Genomic DNA, 17,009 nt, shown 5'->3' on the forward strand with positions numbered 1-17,009 from the left:
CAGCACTTGCTGCTTCACCTTGCACTTTTGTTACGGAGATGGTTTCTTTCCTTCAGCCTCATGAACCAACCTCTGCCAGCTTCCAGCTTTTCTTCTGCGGCTTTTTTTTTTTTTTTTTTTTTGACAGGGTCTCACTCTTGTCACCCAGGCTGGAGTGCAGTGGTGCAGTCACGGCTCACCTCAGCCTCTGGAGTAGCTGGGACTACAGGTGCACACCACCATGTCCTGATATATTTTTGTAGAGACTGGGTCTCACTATGTTGCCTAGACTGGTATCGAACTCCTAGGCTTCTGCAATCCTCTGGCTTCTGCCTCCCAAAGTGCTGGGATTACAGACATAAGCCACCACACCTGGCCTCTTCTGTAGCTTTCTCACCTCTCTCAGCCTTCATAGAATTGAAGAAAGTTAAGGCTTTGCTCTGGATTAGGCTTTGGCTTAATAAAATGTTGTGGCTGGCTTGATCTATCCAAATCACTAGAACTTTTTTCCATATAAGCTCCCCATCTTAGATGGATGCAGTTAGTGGCATCCCAAAACAACTACAATAGTAATGTTAAAGATCACCATCGGCCAGGCGTGGCTCATGCCTGTAATCCAAGCACTTTGGAGGCCAAGGCAGGCGGATCACCTGAGGTTGGGAGTTCAAGACCAGCCTGACCAACATGGTGAAACCCCATCTTATTTTTTAAAAAAATAAAAATAATAAAAATAAATTTAAAAAGATCACCATCACATATACAATAATAATGAAAAAGGGCTTCGCATGATGGCTCATGCCTGTAATCTGAGCACTTTGGGAGGTTGAAATGGGTGGATCACTTGAGGACAGGAGTTCAAGACCAGGCTTGCCAACATGGCAAAACCCCACCTCTACTAAAAAATACAAAAATTAGGCAGGGCGTGGTGGCTCATGCCTATAATCCCAGCACTTTGGGAGGCTGAAGCAGGTGGATCACCTGAGGTCAGGAGTTCAAGACCAGCCTGGCCAACATGGTGAAATCTTGTCTCTACTAAAAATGCAAAAATAAGTGGGGCATGGTGGCAGGTGCCTGTAATCCCAGCTACTTGCAGGAGAATCACTTGAACCCAGGAGGTAGCGGTTGCAGTGAGCTGAGATTGTGCCATTGCACTCCAGCCTGGGTCACAGAGCAAGACTCTTGTCTTAAAAAAAAAAAAAAATTAGCCGGGCGTGGTAGTGCACGCCTATAGTCCCAGCTACTCGGGTGGCGGAGGCCGAAGAATCACTTGAACCTGGGAGGCGGATGCAGAGGCTGCCGTGAGTCAAGGTCGCACCACTCACTGCACTTCAGCCTGGCAACGGAGTGAAACTCCATCTCAAAGGAAAAAAATAATAATGAAAAAATTTGAAATCTTGCAAGAATTACCCAAATGTGACACAGAGACATAAAGTGAGCACACGCTACTGGGAAAACGGTGCATTTACTTGACCCAGAGGTGCCACACGCCTTCCGTTTGTAAAAAATGCACTATCTGTGAAGTGCAGTAAAGCAAAGCACCGCAGATGAGGTGTGCCTGTAGATGCTGCAGATGCCGCAGAGACCGTGACCAAATGGCTTCTAAGGCCTGAAATGTTGACTGCTCGGCTTTTTACAGAAGCAGCTTGCCGATCCCTGGCCTAAACAAGGAAAAAGTGAATCTCGGCCTAGACATTCCTGCCATTGTTTTTAATGTGGGAGGAGTGGTTGATTGTTGCTGTGCTGGGTTTTGTGGCCGGCATTCTGTATTTCCTAGATCTGTTGCCTGTGGAGGATCAGAGGATCAGGAGGAACAAGTCTTTGTCTTTCAGAGAGTCTTCAAGGGAAGAGGAAAACAATTTCACTTTTAATTAACTCAGTCTAATTTAGAATTAACTCTTGTATTGTTAAGGAATTACATGCTTTAGGACTTAGCTTAGTGCATTCATGGGTTTTGTACTTGGCACATGTGATTTCTAAAACTGCAGAATGAATTATTCCCTGTGATCACTTTGTGATCTTGAGACTTGAAATGTATAAATGCTTAGCACTTGGACGTAAGGGCAGGCTTTGAACTGCCTCTAAGCCAGTCCCGAGCAAGCTGGGTGCTCTGTCTCATGCGGTTCTTTTCTCCCAAAGCCGGACTACTTTAGCTCCGTGGCCACAGTGGTGTATCTTCGCAAAGAGAACTGCATGTACCAGGCCTGCCCAACTCAGGACTGCAATAAGAAAGTGATTGATCAGCAGAATGGCTTATACCGCTGTGAGAAGTGCGACACTGAATTCCCCAATTTCAAGTACCGCATGATCCTGTCGGTAAGTAGACTCGCTGGACGAGGAGCACGGTTGTTTCATGGAGTCCCTCCCATGTGCCAGGCACTGTGGTCACCACAGTAGAAATGGTCATTCACAGTAGGAAGCCTGCAGAGCAGATGAGTCAGTGTGGAAGAGCTCGTTCATCCTCTCTTAATAAGAAAGTGAAGGGCCTGTCACTCAACTGACAGAGCAGTCTTTTTGCATCCTAAGATAAGCGACTTTTTTTTTTTCATGCGAGAAAGTGGTGTTGAGATACCCCAGCTGATTTCAGTCTTTCATGCCTGTCATACATAGCGTCGGTGACACTTGCCTGCTCATAACGGCTATGAGATAAATTAATTTGAAATGGCATTTCTAGAGAGCAGTAATTGTACTTTCAGAGCCAATGCCTGTATTTAGTTATTTTCGTGGGAATATTCTCTAGCTTTAGTATAGCTGACCTCAGAGGAATGTAACAGTGTGAGATTGTTGCTTTTATGCATTGTAAGAATTGTTTCTTTCTGTTTTAAAAACTTTTTTTAAAAAGTTGTAAAGTCGGCTGGGCGCGGTGGCTCAAGCCTGTAATCCCAGCACTTTGGGAGGCCGAGACGGGTGGATCACAAGGTCAAGAGATCGAGACCATCCTGGTCAACATGGTGAAACCCCGTCTCTACTAATACAAAAAATTAGCTGGGCATGGTGGCGCGTGCCTGTAATCCCAGCTACTCACGAGGCTGAGGCAGGAGAATTGCCTGAACCCAGGAGGCGGAGGTTGCGGTGAGCCGAGATCGCGCCATTGCACTCCAGCCTGGGTAACAAGAGTGAAACTCCGTCTCAAAAAAAAAAAAAAGTTGTAAAGTTGGGTGTTTAAAGATAATTTTTTTTTAAGAAATGGGTCTCACTCTGTTGCCCAGACTAGAGTGCCTCCACCTCCTGGGCTTCAGCAGCCTCCCACCTTAGCCTCCCAAGTAGCTGGGACCACAGTGTGCACCACCACACCCAGCTAATCTTAAAATTATTTTTTTGTAGAGACAGGGTCTTGCTCTGCTGTTCAGGCTAGTCTCAAATTCCTGGCCTCGAGTCATCCTCCCACCTCAGCCTCCCAGAGTGCTGGGATTCCAAGCCTGAGCCACTGCACCTAGCCTTAAGATTTTTGTTTTGTTTTCAGTGATAGAACTAGGCGATAATAACAGTTCAGGAATACAGTTTAAGGCCTGGCGCAGTGGTTCACGCCTGTAACCTCAGCACTTTGGGAGGCCAAGGCGGGTGGATCACCTGAGGTCAAAAGTTCGAGACCAGCCTGACCAACATGGTGAAACCCCATGTCTTCTAAAAATACAAAAATTAGCCAGGCGTGGTGGCGGATGCCTGTAATCCCAGCTACTTGGAAGGCTGAGGCAGGAGAATCACTTGAACCTGGGAGGCAGAGGTTACAAACAGTTTAACATTTTTCCAAAAGATAATTTGGCAGTAATATATCAGAAGCCTTAAATATGTTTATATTGGCCAGGCACAGTGGTTCATGCCATAATCCCAGCCCTTTGGAAGGCTGAGGCAGGACGATTGCTTGAGGCCAGGAGTTTGATATCAGCCTGGGCAACATGGCAAGACCCTGTCTCTACAAAAAGTAAAATGAGCTGGGCGTGGTGGTAAGCACTTGTAGTCCCAACTACTCATGAGATTGAGGTAGCAGGATCACGTGAGCCCAAGAGGTCAAGGCTGCAGTGAGCTGTGATGGTGGCACTGCACTCCAGCCTGGATGACAGCATGAGACCTTGTCTCTAAAAAATAAGTAAAATAAAATGAATTGTTAGTTTAGCAGGAAAGTTCTGCATCTGGGCTCATTTTTTGTAAACTCTAAACTTTTCACTGAACACGAGGAAGAAAATTCAGTTTATTCAAGCATCAGCCTTTCTGTTAAAGTACACACTGCAGTCTCCCGCACCCTTGCTCGATTTGATATTGATCACACGTCTGCGTCACTGTAGTTCTTGCCCTGTACACAAGATGCTCTTTGCTCCTTAGAAGGACAGCGCAGGGTACGAGAGTGCTTTTAGCTTTTAATTCTGTCACCTTATTTTTCATCATAACATTCCCTATATTATAAGCCTTGTACTCATGCAAAATGAAGATGTAAAATCGTCAAAGTGATGCCTTAAAGAAAAATGACTCTTACTTATACAAAGCCTTTTCCTTTAGCAAGTGGATTCTTTGCGATCTGCTTCCTTCCTGGACTCTCCTCTGTGTAATTTTACACCACAGTCCAGTTGGAGACACTCGATTGCTCATTTCTTTTGCGAGTTCAGTTTGGTGACTGACAGAGGCCCACGTGCAGGCTCTTCAGTTGTCTGGTTGCCCTTCAGTGACAGAGCCGTCTCATAGGACTCCTCCTAGTGACTACAGAATGTACAATTTAAAATGCAGATAAATTAGCCAGGCATGGTGGCACACCTGTTGTCCCGGAATAACTTGAGCCCAGGAGGTGGAGGTTGCAGTGAGCCAAGATCACACCACTGTACTCCAGCCTGGGCAACAGAGTGAGACTCTGTCTAAAAAAAAAATAATGAATAAAATAAAATGCAGAGAACTCCCCTGATTTACTCAAAACCTTTCATGCAAAGCCCGTTGCACCTGGACAGGAACTAATCTGATGTACCTAGATTCTGCCTTTTTTTTTTTTTTTTTTGAGACAGAGTCTGTCTCTGTTGCCCAGGCTGGAGTTCAATGGTACAATCTCGGCTCACCGCAACCTCTGCCTCCTGGGTTCAAGCAATTCTCCTGCCTCAGCCTCCTGAGTAGCAGGGATTACAGCCATGCACCACCACGCCTGGCTAATTTTTGGATTTTTAGTAGAGACAGCGTTTCACTTTCTTGGCCAGGCTGGTCTCGAACTCGTGACCTCAAGTGATCCATCCGTCTCAGCCTCCCAAAGTGCTGGGATTACAGACCTGAGCCACTGCGCCCAGCCCTCTCTGGAAATTATTTTAATGAATGGAAAAAGAACGTTAACCTCTACCGTCTCCTTAGTGTGTCTTCTTTTTATTATTTCTTTGCTGAAATAATGTAGACTTGTGGTTTTTAGGTAAATATTGCAGATTTTCAAGAGAATCAGTGGGTGACTTGTTTCCAGGAGTCTGCTGAAGCTATCCTTGGACAAAATGCTGCCTATCTTGGAGAATTAAAAGACAAGGTCAGCCACATATTTTATTATAACTGTTAATGGTTCTCGTGCTATAACACTGACCCCCTTTTTGCTGTTTTATGTTTTTTAGTTTGTTTCTTTTTGGTACTGTACACAGTTTCTAAGTCTGATCATTATTTATGAGCTCATCTGATTTCATCTAATTTTGTCCATTTTGGATGTGCTTAACAATGAAATAACATATACAAAAGTACTTTAAAACCAAAGCATTTTCTAAGTCTAAGCCCCCGATTTCTCCTGTTTCAATTAGCGCATCAGAGCTAGTGTGCCTGCGATTGCTTAGATTGGGAGGCGTCATCTGAAGTAACCTAAATTACAGGCATGCTTTTTAACACAGTAAATACCTTCCAGAAAAGTTGAGTCAGATCCTGATTTAAATGCACATATATCAAGTTCCTGAGTCCATCCTACAAAGTAATACTAATAAATGCACATCTAAGGAGCCTGCCATTTCAGGCCATCACATGCAGTTCTGATGAAGTGACTTTCTTCCGTAACATCACTTTGTCCCTTTCATTTTTATAAATTTGCATTTTCACACATTAGGTTTATTTAATGCACAGAATAGATTGCCATTGATGCTGAATTTAGGAAAAGCAGCTGCTCAGATAAAACATAAGGAAGACCAATCAAAGCTATATTTTCTGGGCCACATAAATGGGCACTTGTCTATAGCTGGCACTTCCCCCCGATTTCCTCCAAATTGGCTGGAATACTTGTAAAGGCCACAAAGATGAAAGGCTTTGCCATTTGTTCTGGTGTGTTTTTCTTGTTCTTTCCTGTCCTCGGTTCTGTCTGTTTGGGCTCTGCCCCGACTTTTTAAATTGTCCATGAGATCTCTCAAAATAGTTTCAACAAATCCTGTTACAGAAATAACTGGAATTGACTAAAGTATGATAGTATCTTTTGTCTGTTTTTGCCTGGACCTCAATTTTCCTATCAGATTTTAAGGCTGGAGTCCGCCTTTCAGGTTTTTTATGGACTTATTATATTTGACTGTTCTTACGGCTGGTGAAGGAGGACGTACAGAAACTTCCCTGAGGAACCATGAGATCTTGCAGTGTGCACGCCACGCCCCTCATCTTGGAAGTATATGGCAGCCGGCATAATTTTCTCAAGGTTTAACCCACTGTTTTGTTTTTATATCCGAAAGTCCACGGGATGCATTCGGTTTTGGTTTGGACCAACTAACCTTTACAGAAAAGAGTTCTGTTCAGCAAAGCTGCTTTCGTGCTGTGTGTGACTTCCAGAAATACCAGGCTGCTGTCAACAATTAATTTCTTTTTTTTTTTTGTCAAGGGTCTCAAGTACAAAGAACTGTGTTAATATAGTTGTTACACATTTATGTATGCATCTTTATACAAAGTATATTCTCTGATTTCTGTCTGTTTACTAGATCTCTCTTTAATAAAGAAACTTAAATTGCATATGAAGAGTGAGAGAGCAAAGGATTGTTTCTAGGCGTTCCCTAGCCTTTGTCCACTTCAGCAGTCTTCTCTGCGTGCACACCGAATCAGTAGCTAGAAATACAGGGGCTGAAATCGTGAATTACATGATAGCTGGAACTTCTTCTGAGTCTTTTTCCCCTCTCTCTTTCTTTTTTTGTGAGACAAGGTCTTGCCTTACCACCTAGGTTGGATCATGGCTCACTGCTGCTTCAAACTCCTAGATTCAGACAGCCCTCCCACCTCAGTCCCGGAGCAGCTAGGACTACCGGCACACACCACCATACCAGGCTTAATTTTTTTTTTTTTTTTTTTTTTTTTGGTAGAGATGGGGTCTTGCTGTGTTGCCCAGGCTGGTCTTGAACTCCTGGCCTCAAGCAATCCTCCCACCTTGGTCTCCCAAAACACTGGGATTATAGGCATGCACCACCACACCTGACTTAATTTTTTTTTTTTTTTTTTTTTTGAGACGGATTCTCACTCTGTAGCCCATGCTGGAGTGCAGTGACGCAATCTTGGCTCACTGTAGCCCCTGCCTCCCAGGTTGAAGCAATTCTTCTGCCCTCAGCCTCCCTAGTAGCTGGGATTACAGGCACCTGCCACTATGCCTGGCTAATTTTTGTATTTTTAGTAGAGCTGGGGTTTCACCATGTTGGCCAGGCTGGTCTTGAACTCCCAACCTCAAGTGATCTGCCTGCCTCAGCCTCCCAAAGTGCTGGGATTACAGGTGTGAGCCACTGTGCCCAGCCTTAAAGTCTTAGAAACTTCCTAAGAGTGTTTTTAATTTTTCGTGTCTGGTAAAACATACATAACGAAACTCGCCATCGTAACCGTTTTTACGTATTTGATTCAGTGGCGTTAGGTACCTTCACATTACTGTGCACCCGTCACTGCCATCAGTCTCCAGCACTTTTTTTAAGAGGCAAATTCATAGACACACACGACAGATTTGTATTTCCAAGGATGGAGGGCAGGGGAGAATGCAGACTGACTGTTGATGGCTTGGGGTTTGAAACGCTGTACCCGTTAACCAGTAACTCCCCTTGCCCCCTCTCCTCCCCAGCCCTGGCAACTACCATTCCTCTTTCTGTGAATTTGATTAGTGTTTTAATTTTAAATAAAATTCTACTGAAAACAGTTTTATGTAATGTTACCGTAGATTAGTCATTCCTAATTTCAAGCAACTGGGGACAGTAATTTTCAGAAAGTCTTTTTAAAAGTCTTACCGGTATTTGCAAGTTGTCTGGTGGTTTCCGTGTGTCAAGTTTTATATTTGATTTTGCAGAATGAACAGGCGTTTGAAGAAGTTTTCCAGAATGCCAACTTCCGATCCTTCATATTCCGAGTCAGGGTCAAAGTAGAGACCTACAATGTAAGTAAAGGCCCCAGGGCAGCAGGGTTAGTGGTGGGGAGTGCTGTTTGTCCCCCACGGCAGCGTCACGACACTGTGTGCCAGACCCCAGCGTCAAACTTGCCAGCAGTGAGTTACAGTGTGCCAGACCCCCTCCCCGGCAGTGAGTTCCCGTGCGCCCCACCCTCTCCCCGGCAGTGAGTTCCCCTGCGCCCCACCCTCTCCCCGGCAGTGAGTTCCCCTGCGCCCCACCCTCTCCCCGGCAGTGAGTTCCCGTGCGCCCCACCCTCTCCCCGGCAGTGAGTTCCCCTGCGCCCCACCCGCTCCCAGGCAGTGAGTTCCCGTGTGCCGGACCCCCTCCCCGGCAGTGAGTTCCCGTGTGCCAGACCCCCTCCCCCACAGTGAGTTACCGTGTGCCAGACCCCCTCTCCGGCAGTGAGTTCCCGTGCGCCCCACCCTCTCCCCAGCAGTGAGTTACCATGCTCACTGTGTGCATGGCCCCCGGCGCTGAGCACCATGTTCATTCTTTGTTGACTTCCTGACACAGGTACTGTTACTGTCTATTCCAACAAAAAAAAATTCTAACACATGTAGCGGAGTCGCCTCTTTGACTGATTTTAGGTTGTGAAATAAGTATATTAAGTTTATGAGCTGGGTGTGATGATGTGTGCCTGTGGCCCCAGCTACTTGGGAAACTGAGGCAGGAGTTCAAGGCCAGCCTGGGTAACACAGTGACACCCCATCTCTAAATCAGTCAGTCAGTATGTGAAACAAAGACCACATGTAGTTAAAACTTCCTTGAAAGTTCCTTAAATTGCCCGTAATACAATAGAGTATTACCTTTATTTATTTGAGACAGAGTTTCACTCCGTCGCCCAGGCTGGACTGCAATGGAGCCATCTCAGCAACCTCCACTTCCCGGGTTCAAACAGTTCTCCTGCCTCAGCCTACCGAGTAGCTGGAATTATGGGTGCTTGCCACCAGGCCCGGCTAATTTTTATATTTTTAGTAGAGACGGGGTTTCACCGTGTTGGCCAGGCTGGTTTCGAACTCTTGACCTGCCTCGGCCTCCCAAAGTGCTGGGATTGCAGATGTGAGCCACGGCGCCATGCCTAGTTATATAGTTATAATCAAACAGCATTTATTGAGCACTGTTGTCAGATACTGTTCTCCATCCTTTACATGGAATATCTCACTTGAACCTAGTAACCCTGTATGTAGGAACTGTCGTTACCCCATTTTACCACTGAATGCACACAGAGAGACCCAGAGGCATCGGAAAGCAGGTCGCTTGCCTGAGTCCTGTGGAGCAAGTGGCAGAGCTAAGGCCCAACCCAGGCAGTCTGACTCCAGAGCTGTGCTCTCAGTCATGCTTGCGAGTATCACTGGATTCCGTAACAGCCAAGCACACAGTGTGAGCACCCCGAGCTCGCCCGTGCAGCCTTCCTGGGCGCCGCTCCAGCTGCCTGTGAAGGCACCATTCGGTGCTTGGGTGTGAACCTGCGAGAGGGAAGGGGGAGTTGCAGAAACTCCCTGCTGCTGGCAGGGTTTGCGCGCTGTTTATTACCAGACCTTAGCCTCAATACCTGTGCTTAGACGTGCTACTATAAACATTAAGTGAGGTAGGGATCAGATGCCACTGGGAAACAATGTTGGGAATGGGTGGGGCCAGGGGGGAGTTTTGGGTTCACTGAGCCCCATCGTGTCTGGACAGGGAAGGTGAAGGGCAGAGGTTGCCTCCCCCTCTGCCGCAGTGCTATTCCTTTTACAACTCAGCTATTCTTGAAATGAAAGTTTAGCTTTCAGAACTAGCTGTGTGGCTTTGGGCAAGTCACGTATCCTCTCTGGGCTGTATCCCCCTCGGTAAACCAGAGAAGCCCTCTAAAGTCTGTCTCATTGGGCTTCTAGGCTTCTAACTGAAGGGCCTGTGTTAGAGGAAGGCCTGTTTGCAGTCCCAGTCCCCGACATCCAGACCTGTGCTGTCACTCACTGCAGTGACTGAACTCTGAACCCAATGTGTTATGTTCCCTCCTGCTGGGCTCATTGAGGCCATGAAGCAAAAGGGGCTTCGTCGCTCCACGCCACGCTTTCATCGCTCACAGACCGCTTCTCTTTTTAAAGGACGAGTCTCGAATTAAGGCCACTGTGATGGATGTGAAGCCTGTGGACTACAGAGAGTATGGCAGAAGGCTGGTCCAGAGCATCCGGAGAAACGCATCAATGTGAGGAGAGAGTGCTGATTGGGCAGAAGCTTGCAGGCGAAGAGCCAAATGGAATCCATTTCCTCCCGCCCCGTGTGACAATCCCACATTCGCTACACAGCACAGAGGCTCTTTATGGTGGACTAAGCAATTTCCTCTCGTGTGCATCTCACAGCCCAGCGGTAGGCAACGGAGAATATGCTCAGGTGGCTGCGGTGTAGACTCTCAGGCCCAGGGTGTCCGCCAGCCGCTTAGTATAGGACCAGTCACCCCCTGTCTCCAGGCTTCTGTCAGTGGTGTGAAGATTCCATTACCATCAAGCAGGAATGATGCTGTCAGTAACTGACCCTCACTGCGGACGTGAAGTAAATGATGTGACTGGGTTTCTGCTTCTCCAGCGGTGACCCCCTCACACCTTGGGTTGCATCTCAGCGGGGAGAGATGAGAAGAGGTGGTGGGACACCTGGGTGTTATAGTAAGTGTGTCTTCCTAGATTCAAAGGCGCTCTCTTTGTAGAGGTGCTACCTAGTAGTTAATGCTTAGAATGGCAATAGGGTAGAATTATTAATCAAAGGCATATCTTTTATATCTGCAGAATATCCTTCCTTCAGGGTTTAATAGCCTGAGTCAGATGGGTCTGATACTAATCAGAATTGTCTCTTCTGAGGACTGCTGATAAGCACTGACTTGCTGTCCCCTAGGGAAATCCAGGCAACTACAAAGCATTTCTTTAGTTTCCACTTCAATTCACGTTGCATTTCGGCTGGTGAACGTAGACTCTTCCTACCTGTTCATAGTCCTTGCATTCATGTATTTTGTTTTCTCGACTAAAGCTATGTTCAATGGAAAGGATTTTGAGACCTTTTGTTTCCCTTGCTTTGTTTTAATAAACAGTATATTCTTTGCTTGTGAATCCTACTTTCTTTGAATGCAAAGAGTTCCTGTAACTGGAAAGCAATTAATTAGCCTTCATAATAAATGTTCACTTGGGGGAGATGTTAACTCATTATAAACCCGAAGATTAGTCCAAGGCATGGAGACCATTCTTCCTGGTGTTTGCAGCCCTGAAATGCATCTTTAAAAGCACAAAAACACTAGAAACAAAAAGCCATTTCTCCCAAGGATGCTGATGATCTGGCAGTTTGGGATTTTATTGATGTTTACACAGCAGTCTCACACCAACCAGGCTTTGAAATGTGCACAGACAGTGAGCTAGTAAGAAAACAGTAATTATGCTACTGGGCCCTTCAGTCAGCGAGAGCATGCTTGCTCTGTGTGTTCCTAATCATATTAATTATCTATCCGGTGGCTGCAACACACCGCCTGGCACTGGCTGCCCCGCTCTCCCTCGTCCCCCGGCCGCGCTGCGGCCAGTCTGCAGCCAGAGGCCCTGGCTTTTCACTGGTGCAGATGCAGCCTGGGGTGGCTGTTGGAGGTGGGGAGCTATGGCGGCCTGTCTGCTTCCTCTTCGCCGTCCTCTCTTGGCACAGGAGCCGGGTGGCCCTGAACAGCCTGACTTCCATTCCTGAGAGCAGACGCGGGGGACTCTGGCTCAGCCTCACTAATTGTTTGGACGCATTCCTTCCTGCCCTTCTCTAGTCTCAGGAGATGGTAACTGGGTTGCGTTTCATTCTCTGACTGAGGCCTCAACAGTGTTTACAGAAATTCTTTTCTGTCTGACCTTGCTTATAAATCAGCAACTAGAAAATTACAGTCTTCAGCCCTGCTCTGGATTGACAAATTGCAGGTGGGAAGTGGTGATCCAGCTTCCAGCCGGTAACCAGTCTTTTACTCCCAGCATCCCCTCCGTTCCCCACGTGTCTGGCCACCAGCCATGGACCAGGACGCGTCCAGGGAACGTTACACCCGTCCTCGACCTTTCTCAGTGGCCAGTGGGACGAAACCAGCACGTCTACGCGGATGGGATTAGAAACCCAGGGGCAGTGCTGGGTGAGGGCTCCCTCCAGGAGGGTGTCTTTAACAGATTTCCCAACTAAACTTTCAGATCACCAGGAGAGGAGCAGCAGAAATTGGCTCCACCGAAGCTTTTAAGAGATTTGGGTCCCTGAGGGTTGCCTAAATAGATTCTGGCCCACAGTTTGTAGAATTCTCTTGGATACAGTTTACCTAGAAATGCTGTTTGTGTTGTATTTCTCATCTTTCACTTAGAGATCAATGTTGATTTTGCGTACACTATAACATCAGCATGAAGCAATTAGAAAAAAAATCTAATCATTTTGCCTTTATTTTAAGTGGTTCTTGAATTCCCTCCAGTTTCATTGTGAAAGGGGCAGGGAAAAAAATAAAAGGGTAATAATCTGATTTCTGTCCGTATTTCCAGTGTTTTATGCTTTCCATTAAAGCCTTGCTAATCTCTGGTGTGCTGTTCTTTTTTTGAACTACAGGGTCAAAAATGTTCCCGTCCCCCACTTTTGTTTCCTGAGTGGCCCGTCTTCGAAAAGTATAAATAATATTGATCATGGTATTTTAATACACTAATGAAACCCATGGTTATTCACTACTTAATTAATATACTGTCTAAAAGTGAAGTTTGGCAGTTCAGTATGTAAAGGTTTCTGTTGACTCGTGTTTCTTTGGCAATACGCTGTCCAGGGTTTTATTTATAGACAATGAAACAGGTTGTTTCAGCTTCTTTTCTTCTTCTCACTTGTGAGAAGGCCACTATTGCCCTAGTAAATTGATTTCGATTCCTCCTCTCAAAGAGAATTTTTCCCCCCCACCACCTTTTGTGTGGTTTGTTAGCTCCTGGTCCCATATCCACTCTGCTGGTAGAGTTCTGGCTTTTATAAACACCTTTGGAAATAATCGGTTTCCCAAAAAGATAGAGCTTAGATGTTTAATTTTCACTTATTCAGAAAAAAAACTGGTGAGTTACTGAGTAGGCCAGGCACAGTGGCTCCTGCCTGTAATCCCAGCACTTTGGGAGGGCCAAGGCGGGTGGATCACGAGGTCAAGAGATCGAGACCTTCCTGGCCAACATGGTGGAACCTCGTCTCTACTAAAAATACAAAAATTAGCTGGGCACGGTGGCACATGACTAGTCCCAGCTACTCAGGAGGCTGAGGCAGGAGAATTGCTTGAACCCGGGAGGCAGAGGTTGCAGTGAGCTGAGATCCCACCATTGCACTCTAGCCTGGTGACAGAGCAAGACTCCATCTCAAAAAAGAAAAAATGATGTTAAGTAAATGTTTAAGAAAAAAATGGAAAGGGGATTATTTGGACTATTGACTATTTGTTATACAAGTAATCCATGTTTATTTTAGGAAAATAATCTGCAGTTAAAACAAAGGCTGGGGCACGGTGGCTCACGCCTATAATCCCAGCACTTTGGGAGGCCAAGGCAGGTGGATCACAAGGTCGGGAGTTCGAGACCAGCCTGTCCAGCATGGTGAAACCTCGTCTCTACTAAGAATACAAAAAATTAGCTGGGCGTGGTGGCACACACCTGTAATCCCAGCTACTCAGGAGGCTGAGGCAGGATAATTGCCTGAACCTGGGAGGCGGAGGTTGCAGTGAGCCAAGATTGTGCCACTGCACTCCAGCCTAGGTGACAGAGTGAGACTTCATCTCAAAAAAAAAAAAAAAAAAAAAGGCCAAGCATAGTGGCTCATGCCTATAATCCAAGCACTTTGGAGGCCAAGGCAGGCGGATCACCTGAGGTCGGGAGTTCAAGACCAGCCTGACCAATATGGTGAAATCACGTCTATTAAAAAGAAAAAATTGGCCAGGCACAGTGGCTCACGCCTGTAATCCCAGCACTTTGGGAGACTTGAACCAAGGAGTTTGAGACAAGCCTGGGCAACATAAGGAGACCCCCATCTCTACCAAAAAAATATATAAATTAGCTGGGCATAGTGGCAAGCGCCTATAGTCCCAGCTACCTGGGAGGCTAAGGTGGGAGGATCACCTGAGCCCTGGGAGGTCGAGGCTGCAGTGAGCCATGATGGCACCACTGCACTCCAGCCTGGGTGACAGCGAGACCCTATCTCAAAAAGGAGGGAATAAAGGCTGGCTATGGTGGCTCTCGCCTGTAATCTCAGCACTTTGGGAGGCCAAGGCAGGTGGATCACCTGAGGTTAGGAGTTTGAGACCAGCCTGGCCAACATGGCAAAACATGTCTCTACTAAAAGTACAAAAATTAGCCAGGTGTGCTTGTGGGTGCCTGTAATCCCAGCTACTCAGGAGGCTGAGGCAGGAAAATCGCTTGAACCTGGAAGGCAGAGGCTGCAGTGAGCTGAGATCATGCCACTGCACTCTAGCCTGGGTGACTAAATGAGACTCCGTCTCAAAAAAAGTAGGAGGGCAGAAAAAAAAATTACTTAGGATTTCACCAACCAGTAATAAACACTTGTATAGCTAGCTACTTTTTTCTATGTATCTATGTGTATAGTTTAAATTAAAAATGGGATCATAGTACACATATTCTGTAATGCTTTTCTCCTAGCACTATAGGATGAATATCTTTATTTTGATAAAAATCTCATCAAAACCACCATCAGGCTGGGCGCGGTGGCTTACGCCTATAATCCCACTCTTTGGGAGGCTTAGGCAGGTGATCACTTGTGGTCAGGAGTTCAAGACCAGCCTGGCCAACATGGTGAAACCCTGTCTCTACTAAAAATACAAAAATTAGCCGGGTGTAGTGGCACGCACCTGTAGTACCAACTACTTGGGAGGCTGAGGCAGGAGACTCGCTCCCCAGGATGGAGAGGTTTCAGTGAGCCGAGATTGCACCATTGCACTCCAGCCCAGGTGACCGAGGGAGACTTCGTCTCAAAAAAAAAAAAAAAAAAAAAAAAGCCACCATCACAAACATAATTTAAAAATGTAATAATCTAGATAAATAATTGTAAGTGGTGTTTGGCTCTTTGGATGTGTGCATCTGTTGAGCCAATTCACTCTGGCAGGATGCTTATACGTTTCTAATTGTTGTAAACTCAGGCTTTCACAGGCAGAAGCATTTAGACTTTTTGTGGCACTGAAAATCTATGCTTTCTCTTGTTCTGTTGGGTTCTCTGATTGATTTTTCTTTGCCTAAGTCCAGTGATAACTCCACTAACCCTGTGTACCATCAAAGGCTGGCAGGTAATTTGAGCCGGCCCTTGCAAGCAGGTAGATTAATGTAGGAAGGGGAGGGAAAGGAAGGCTTTGGAGCCTGAGTTCCATCCTGCCTACTACAGAGGTGGGGGTTGTGCCTATGAAGATGCTAAACGCTTTGTTTTCCACCAGCCTGGCAGACATGGCCTCTTGAGAATACAGTTGACTTGCCTATAAATCAAGCTGATTATCCAAAGTTATTAATGATCATGAAATCTTTTCATTGTATTTGTAATGCTGGTTTTGAAAAGTCATTGGGAAAAGTATGTAGTCACTTGTCTTCACGGCTTCAACCTCTTAGTATGTGACTTTATTTTTTGAGATGGTGTCTCTGTCGCCCAGGCTAGAGTGCAGTGGCGCAAACTCGGCTCACTGCAACCTCCGCCTCCTGGGTTCAAGTAATTCTCCTCCCTCACCCTCCCGAGTAGCTGGGACTACAGGCGTGCACCACCACAGCCAGCTGATTTTTTGTATTTATAATAGAGACGGGGTTTCACCATGTTCACCAGGCTGGGCTCGAACTCCTGACCTCAGGTGATCTGCCCGCCTCAGCCTCCCAAAGTGCTGGGATTACAGGTGTGAGCCACCGTGCCTGGCTTTAGGGTGTGACTTTTTTTTTTGAGACGGAGTTTTGCTCTGGTTGCCCAGGGTGTAGTGCAATGGCGCGATCTGCGCTCACCACAACCTCTGCCTCAGCCTCCTGAGTAGCTGGGATTACAGGCATGCGCCACAACGCCCAACTAATTTTGTACTTTTAGTAGAGACAGGGTTTCTCCATGTTGGTCAGGCTGGTCTTGAACTCCCGACCTCAGGTGATCCACCCGCCTTGGCCTCCTAAAGTGCTAGGATAACAGGTGTGAGCCACCTCGCCTGGCCAGTATGTGACTTTAAATCAAGATACCTGTCCCCAAGAACTGTGGACTATTTGGAGCCAGGCGTGGGGGCCACATTGTCATATCACAGTGAAATTAAAATTCGATTGATGGAGAGATTGCTGAAAGACTAGAGTCAATCAGGAAAGACTCCACAAAGAATTGGGTGGTTTGAGACTCACAGATTAGAGCCTGCATTGAGGTCAGGGGCTGTCTGGTCTGTTATGTGGAGAACGAGAGCAACATCTGGGAACGGCGATGCATGCTGTGTTCATCACTCACATGAAGCCACACGGTGCCACGGAAGCTGGGTAGAGGCGCCGAAGGGAATTGGGTTCCTGCTGCGAACAGAATCGTGTTTGACCATGGGCGGAGTAAGAGATTTAGTTTGTTTTGTTTTGTTTGAGATAGAGTCTCTTTGTTGCCCAGGCTGGAGTGCAATGGCGCAATCTTGGCTCACTGCAACCACTACCTCCCAGGTTCAAGCGATTCTCCTGCCTCAGCCTCCCGAGTAGCTGGGATTACAGGCACCCATCACCATGTCTGGCT

At 46.5% G+C, this 17,009-nt stretch overlaps 1 protein-coding gene across 2 annotated transcripts in view; it reads left to right on the top strand.

Annotated features, from left to right (window-relative positions):
- Positions 1–11,383, top strand: part of RPA1 (replication protein A1) — a 60,702-nt gene extending 49,319 nt beyond the window's left edge. For both annotated transcript variants that reach the window (XM_064378101.1, XM_064378102.1), the window contains 4 exons: positions 2,116–2,292; positions 5,354–5,461; positions 8,204–8,290; positions 10,391–11,383. In XM_064378101.1, the coding sequence (XP_064234171.1) occupies positions 2,116–2,292; positions 5,354–5,461; positions 8,204–8,290; positions 10,391–10,495 (477 nt within the window). In that variant the 3' untranslated portion in view covers positions 10,496–11,383. The remainder of the gene's footprint in view (positions 1–2,115; positions 2,293–5,353; positions 5,462–8,203; positions 8,291–10,390) is intronic.
- Positions 11,384–17,009: the final 5,626 nt, after the last annotated feature.

This window comes from Aotus nancymaae, unplaced genomic scaffold (assembly GCF_030222135.1).
Source record: "Aotus nancymaae isolate 86718 unplaced genomic scaffold, 86718_ANA_hifiasm-v0.15.2.pri h1tg000018l, whole genome shotgun sequence".
NCBI classification, from domain to species: Eukaryota; Metazoa; Chordata; class Mammalia; order Primates; family Aotidae; genus Aotus; species Aotus nancymaae.